This window comes from Microtus ochrogaster, chromosome 5 (assembly GCF_000317375.1).
Source record: "Microtus ochrogaster isolate Prairie Vole_2 chromosome 5, MicOch1.0, whole genome shotgun sequence".
NCBI classification, from domain to species: Eukaryota; Metazoa; Chordata; class Mammalia; order Rodentia; family Cricetidae; genus Microtus; species Microtus ochrogaster.
In genome coordinates, this window is record NC_022012.1 from 33,231,388 (window position 1) to 33,239,295 (window position 7,908).

General features: G+C 38.2%; 1 protein-coding gene across 1 annotated transcript; it reads right to left on the minus strand.

Moving 5' to 3' along the window:
- Positions 1-1,033: 1,033 nt before the first annotated feature.
- Positions 1,034-1,983, minus strand: LOC101987286 (olfactory receptor 1537-like). The gene is given in 2 exon segments (XM_026779086.1): positions 1,034-1,947; positions 1,950-1,983. Coding segments are annotated over 2 exon segments (948 nt in total).
- Between the last annotated feature and the right edge of the window lie 5,925 nt (positions 1,984-7,908).

Here is a 7,908-nt window from a genome sequence, read left to right on the forward strand (position 1 = left end):
CAACGAGGGGAACCTCAGGCCTGGTTATATAAGCACAATCACCTATGAGTTGCTGATGAAGTCATGGAACAGAGGAGAATATAATAGTGACATTTTCCTAAACCAGCATAATCTCTAACTGCATCCTTAGTATCAATCATCTCACCACAGGTGAGATGTAAAACTCTTCCTACAGCAGATAAAGACCATTACAGAAATCCACAGATGGTCTATAATAGAGGAACAACTGATGCTGGGGAGAAGAGTCACAGAGGGTCCATCTAGAATACAAGCCCTCCACCTAAGACTCAGGGAACATTTGGAGAAAAAAGAAAGAATATTCTAAGTTCTAAGAGTCAGAGGACAAGTAAGGATGTGGCAAGATTGTGTCTTCTCTATCTGACAAAAAAATTCACTCTAATTCTCAACAATATAGCTTGCTAAACAACAGCCAGAAATGCTAGTGAAGGACATGATAATGTAGAAGGTGAAAATCTCAGGGGACTCCACTTCTAGGTGAAGAGCTATACTTAATAATTGATAACTAAGAACAAACTCAGCCTTCATAGAGATAATCATATATATATACATATATGTATATGGAAAAAAAGGCCATTAATTTGACAAGAAGATGGAATATGAGAGCTACTGTATGGAGATGGGGAAAACAATGTAATTATAGTGCTTACATATGAAATTCCCAACATGAATTAAAAGTAAACAAAAAGAAAAGCATAATGTTTATTATATCTAAGTACAAACTTTAAAATTTTAAAAGTAATGTTTATCAAGCATAAATAAAAACATGTATAGCATAATGGGCTTCCATTATGGGCATATATATTCATGCCATCGTTACAATTGGTTTACATTGTTTATTCTGTCAAACAAGGGAGATAATATGTGCCAAAAATTGAATTTGAGATTTATAATTGTAAACATTATCAAAATGTTCTAGGAAATGTTTAATAATTCTTACAACTGGAATAAAATAAATATGAATTCAAACTATGCATCTGTGGCTAACTTTTTCCTCTAATAAATAATCTTCACATTACTTTTGAAACATGAATGTTTTTCTTTGAAGTATTTTCTTCAAGGCAACACTGACATCCTTATTTCTCAGGCTGTAGATCAATGGGTTCAGCATGGGCACAACAGTAGTATAAAACATGGATGACACTTTCCCTTGGTCCATTGAATTCACTGATGATGGTTGTAAGTACATGAATGCAACAGAACCAAAATATATAGCAACAGCAGAGATGTGGGAACTGCAGGTGCTGAAGGCTTTGAACCTCCCCTCAGTTGATTGAAGGCTGAGGATACTGTCAATAATGAAGATGTAGGAAGTGATAATGGTCAAGATTGGGAGAAAGACATTCAGTATACCAAAAAGAAGAATCAACAATTCATTTATATAGGTATTAGAACATGCAAGTTTCAAGATTGGAAGAATATCACAGAAATAGTGGTTGATTTCATCTAATTTGCAGAACTGAATCCTTATCAGAAAGCCTATGTGAACTGATGCACTGAGCACACCAAAAATATACACTCCTGAAATCAGAAAACTGCAAATCTGATAGGACATGGTTACAGTGTAAAGCAGTGGTTTACAGATAGCCACATAGTGGTCATATGCCATTACAGCTAATGTGTAACACTCTGCGATGCCAAAAATGATAAAGAAATAGAGCTGAGTCATGCATCCAGGGAAGGAGATGAGGTTCTTTTCTGTCAAAAAGCCAACCAACATTTTAGGGGTAACAACTGTAGACTGACAGAAGTCAATGAAGGACAGACTGCTGAGGAAATAGTACATGGGGTTGTGCAGGTGGGAACTGAGCACAATCAGTGTCATCATGCCCAGATTCCCTGCTACTGTGAACACATAGATTCCAGAGAAGAGGAGGAAGAGGGGCATCTGGAGTTCCGGTTTCTCTGAGAGCCCAGCCAAGAAGAACTCACTGTGCAATGGTTTCCTGCTGCCATGTTCTTCATCGAGATCCTAAAGGAGTAATAGGAGTGCTTAAGCCAGGTAGTGGTAACTCAAGTCTTTGATCCCATTACTAGGGAGGCAGATTTCTGAAAAAAAGAAAAAAAATTGTAAAAGAATTGGTGATTGTTGTAATTTAAAGACAGCCATATGAAAGAGAAAGATGCCATGTGACAGAGCTCACATGGAGGGGATTTTTACTGGGGACAAGGGAACATTAAAAAGCAGGAAGGGCAAAGTAGGAGCAGCCTCTGGGGTCAGGAGCAGCAGAAGAGAAGTGAGAGTAAAAAGAAAGAGAGAGGGAGAATGGGGGGGGTGGGCAAAGACAGGCAGAGAGGAAGGAGAGAGAGGGAGAGAGAAACAGACAGACAGACAGAGACAAACAGATGTGAGGTAGGCAGACCCACCTTATAAAAGGGAACATAGTGAATGTGCACAGGAGGTGGTCTTAGTGCCCTGCCAGTACAGATGCCTTAATGCTAACAGTGGTGGTGTAACTCAGTCGTTAATCTCATCCCTAGGGATGCTAGAAGCAAACAGTTTTCTGTTAGTTTAAGGCCATCCTGATCAATACACCTAGTTCTAGAAGAAGCAAGACTACACAAAAAAACACAGTCCCAAATAACGTGTGTTTGTGTGCTGTGATTTGTCTTTTCATACCTTATAAATTTTGTCAGAATTCCCATCCTAGAAGTGGTTCAATTTTTTAATCAGTAATTAAGTTTACATAGCTATGCTGATTTTACAAGTTATAATTTTGTATTGTATTTGTTAGGTCTAATTATTTTTTTCTTCCTATGTTTCTTTGGTAAGCTGTTCTTCTATTTCCCCCCTTTTATGTTTGAAATAAGGGCTCACCCTGTAGTCCAGGCTGGCCTAGAACTCACAATCCTCTTGCCTATTCACCCTGATTGTTCAGATATTAGGATTGTGCCAAAAACACCTAGTGCTACTTAATTTTTTAAGTAAAGCTTCAGTGAGTACTTCAGAATTTATTGATTTTAGCATTTTCATTTCTATAAATGATCCACTGACTCCATTTAGATATATCTAATAATAATTTATATGTTAACGTTATCATACTATCACATCGAAAATATTTCATGTGTTGTTCATCATTCCATAGATGTAACTTTATAAGTTTTATGTTTTTTATAAATTTTTCTTTTCTTGAAATGTGTCAAGGTTTTATTATATTTATTAAATCTATTCTGAAAATATAAAGTATTGCATTGCAGAGAGTTTCTTAGTAACTATATTTGGGTGAGGATTTTTAAAATATTTATTGAAAATTTTCTACAATGGGTTTAAACCATAGACAACCCCTCTCCAAAATCATCAAAGATCCAACTCCTTTAGGTCTTTTTTCACCCATAATGCCCGGTTTGTGCTGTCCATGTATTATTCAATATGTGTTCTTCCACAGGAATTTTTTGACTTACTGCAGACAACATTCTTAAAGAAAATGTATCTCTCTCTATCAGCAGCATTTAGTTGACAGAACTATTCCAATTTGTGCACTCAATTTTCTGGCAAAGGTTTACTTCTTTGTAAGTCATTTTCAAAATTAAAAAAAAAAAAATACCAACCTTCTCCAATTCATCATCACTGACTGAATCTTCCTAGTGATTCTTCTAGAAGCATGACATAAAGCACTCTTTGAAATGAAATGAACACACCCACCCTGCTTCTTTACAAAAGCCTCAGCAGCAAACTTTCCTTGCTAATCGCTAATACTGCCATGGAGTCATATGCAGTCAACATTCTGCAGTCAGCAGTACCAGGGCTTGGGACTCAGACTCAGAATTATTATCATTATTTTTAATTATAAAGAAATGTATTTCCAATTAATTTCTTGGTATATATTGTTTTACCATTTATTAAAGATGAAAGCCAATTAGCATTCTAATGAGATTCAGGAGCTTTTTATTTTTACACAAATAATTAAATCTTGGCATAAAAAATGTAGAGTATCTTCTATGTTTTTCAGAGTTGATGGAAATTTTGTTTTATAATAGTCAAAGCTGAGAGCACTTCTTCATATAAATACATCTTTAGAAAAAAGTAAAAGTAAGTTTAGGACTATTTTAGGAATGATTGAGAATTCTATCCTAATCCCATGCCAAAATTGATTTACCCTTTACCCATGAAAAGTCATCAGCAATTCAATCAGCAATCTTAAAAACCAATCATTAATACTATGCAACCTGAAGATACATTATTACCGTGATGCTGCTATGCTGAGGAGCCATCCTGAGAAAATACTAAAGGTCCCCCACCCCCCTGTGATTCAGAGCAGTGAAAAGTCAGGGTAGTATCATAGAGGTTTGCTGACAGGGGTTTATTCTACAGGGCTGGAATCTGGGCATTCCCTGTTTCAAGCTGGAAGCTTCCAAAATAGGAGTCAGCAAGAGAGGCCCTATTAGATTGTTCAGAGAGGTGCTGTGGAATAACCTTTTTATACACTGTTTTGAATTTCATCTCATGATAGGTTAACAACCCCAAGAGTTCCTTCAGCTCTAGAATTAACAACAGTCTCACTTTTCACAATCACCTGAGCAGTTCTGCCTCCTGTAATCTGAAGCTGTACCTTGAACTTATATATGCCAACACCAAATAGCATGATTGCACACTCTCCAAGGATTCCCAGCTCTCAGGGGGCAAACACCTGAATGGGAGCAAATGCCAATTCCCTGTTGGTTAATTATTTTTTTTTATTTTTTTTATTAAATTTTATTATTCAATTAAGGATCTCCGCCTCCCCCCCCCCCGCCACCGCCTCCATCTCCCTCCCCCTTCCCCCGATCAAGTCCCTCTCCCTCATCAGCTTGAAGAGCAATCAGGGTTCCCTGACCTGTGGGAAGTCCAAGGACCGCCCACCTCCATCCAGGTTTAGTAAGTTGAGCATCCAAACTGCCTAGGCTCCCCCAAAGCCAGTATGTGCAGTAGGATCAAAAACCCATTGCCATTGTTCTTGAGTTCTCAGTAGTCCTCATTGTCCGCTATGTAAGTCTGGTTTGCATACAAATGGATGGAAATAGAAAACACTATCCTGAGTGAGGTAAGCCAGACCCAAAAAGAGGAACATGGGATGTACTCACTCATATTTGGTTTCTAGCCATAAATAAAGGACAGTGAGCTTATAATTCACGATCCTAGAGAAGCTAATTAGAAGGTGAATCCAAAGACAAACATATAGGCATCCTCCTGAATATTAACCTTCATCAGGCGATGAAAGGAGACAGAGACCCACATTGGAGCACTGGACAGGAATCTCAAGGTCCAAATCAGGAGCAGAAGGAGGGGGAGCATGAGCAAGGAACTCAGGACCTGAGGGGTACACCCACACACTGAGACAATGGGGATGATCTTTCGGGAATTCACCTGGTCTTGGTCTAGCCTGGGTCTGAAAAAGCATGGGATAAAACCTGTTGGTTAATTATTATCTGTGATCAAAAATTGTACATTGGTCTTAAAGATTTATATACAGAGATCATCTGTTTAAGCCAAATATTTTGACAAATTGAATAAGAGTAGAAGTGAAGATTTTATATTTTATATAAGCTACTAGACAGTGTGATTGGTTTCAGCCCACACTATGACGATCTGGTTTTTTTTAAAAGCCAGTAATCTTTCTGACACTTTCATATTACTGTAACAAGGCTAGAGAATTTAGATTTAAAAAATGTTTTTCTTTTCTTGTTTATTATTTTTTTTCATTTATTTTACAGACCAACCATTGTTTCCCTTCCCTCCTCTTCTATTTTCTCCTCCCTGCCCTCCCCATCCAATCCTTCTCTGTTTCTGTTCAGAAAGAGGCAGGCCTCCCATGGATGTCAACAACACATGGTATATCAAGTTGAGGTAGGACTAAGCTCCTTCCTTTGTATTAAAACTGGGTAACGCAACTCAGTATGAGGAATAGCTTACCAAAAGCCACCTCAAACATTAAGGACAGACCCTGATCTCACTGCCAAGAATCTAACAAACAGACCAGTCTACACAACTGTCACATATATATAGGTCATTCCCATGCAGGTCCCCAGCTGTCATTCCAGAGTACGTGAACTCCTATGATCCCAGATTAGCTGTTTCTATGTGTTTTCTTCTGATGACATTGATCCCCTGGCTTCTACAATCCATTTTTTTCTTCAGCAAGATTCCCTGAGTTCAATCTAACATTTATCTGTGGATCTCTGCATTTGTCCCCATTCATTACTGGATGAAGGATCTTTTATGACAAATGGGGTAGTTACCAGTCTCATTACAGGAGAAGGACAGTTCAGGTTATCTATCAGCTAATGCTAGAAGCCTTAACTGTGTTCATCTTTGCACATTTGTGGGAGTTTCCATGGCACCAGGTTTCTCCCTAACCCCAAAATGCCTCCCAAGTATGAAGACATCTTTTTAATTAGTCCCCCTCTCTGTCTTGCTCCCAACCCTTTCAACCCATCCCTCATGCTTCCCCATCCCCCATTTACCCAGGAGATTTCTTCAATTTTCCTTTCCCAGGGGAATCTATGTGTTCCTAATTCGGCTCTCTTGTTACCTAGTCTCTCTAATACAGTAAATTCTCAACAGAAGAATCTCAAATGGCTGAGATACACCTAGATACATCCTTAAAATGGCTTTTTGACATCTAGCTCAGGCCCAGGTGTTTGTAAAGCAAACACTTTAGCAAATTTTTCAGACCTACTTTTTATTTATTTAATACTTTATTAGACCTACTTTTTATTTATTTAATACTTTATTTTTATTTTATATGCGTTGGCATACTGACTGCATTGTATGTCTGTGTGAGGGTATCTGCACACCTGGAACTAGAGTTTCCAGGCATTTGTTAGCTACCATGCAGTTGCTGGGAGTTGAAACTGGGTCCTCTGGAAGAATAACCTGTACTCTGAACCACTAAGCTGTCATCTCTTCAGTCCGGCAGCCCTGTTTTTAAATTACTTGTTTTCACTCTTGATTTTTTTTAAAGATTTATTTATTATATATACAGTGTTCTGTCTGTATGTACGCTTAATGGCCAGAAGAGGGCACCAGATCTCATTATAGATGGCTGTGAGCCACCATGTGGTTGCTGGGAATTGAACTCAGGACCTCTGGAAGACCAGTCAGTGCTCTTAACCTCTGAGCCATCTCTCCAGCCTCTGAATTTTGATTTTTAGGATGGGAATTATAGAATTTAATTTGTAGCTTCTTCTTGTTCAACAAAGCATGGCCTACCGAGGTGCAGTAATATTATGCACTGTTGTAAGAAGACTTCTTGTTGGTTCCCGTCTGCTCAACCCCAAAATAATTACACAAAAACCATATTATTTAAATCACTGCTTGGCCCATTAACTCTAGCTTCTTATTTGTTAACTCTTACATCTTAATTTAACCCATTCCTAGTAATCTGTGTATTGCCACATGGTTGTGGCTTACCAGGTAAAGTTCCCAGCATCTGTCTCCAGTGGGGCTACATGGCTTTTTTCTCACTCTGCCTCCTTTCTCCCAGCATTCAGTTTAGTTTTCCCCACCTACCTAAGTTCTGCCCTATCAACAAACCAAGGCAGTTTCTTTATTCACCAATGATATTCACAGCATACAGAAGGGAATCCCATATTAATGCACTTTCCCTTGTATTAATTCTGAGCAAGGCAGTCCAGTATGAGGAATATGTCCCAAGAGCTAACCAAAGTGTTAGGGACATCCTGTGCTCCCATTGTAAGGAATCTCACAAGCAGACCAAAGTATACAACTGTCACACATGTGCTCTGAGCTCCTCCTGTCCTTGTTTCTTTCAGTGATAAACTTTAGCGTGTAAGTGAAATAAACTTTTCTCCCCAGTTTATTCGGTCATGATGTTTATCATACCAAGAGAAAAGCCAGAAAAGACTTACATGATGTTTATTATTTTTTTTGATATATTGCTCTACTCAATA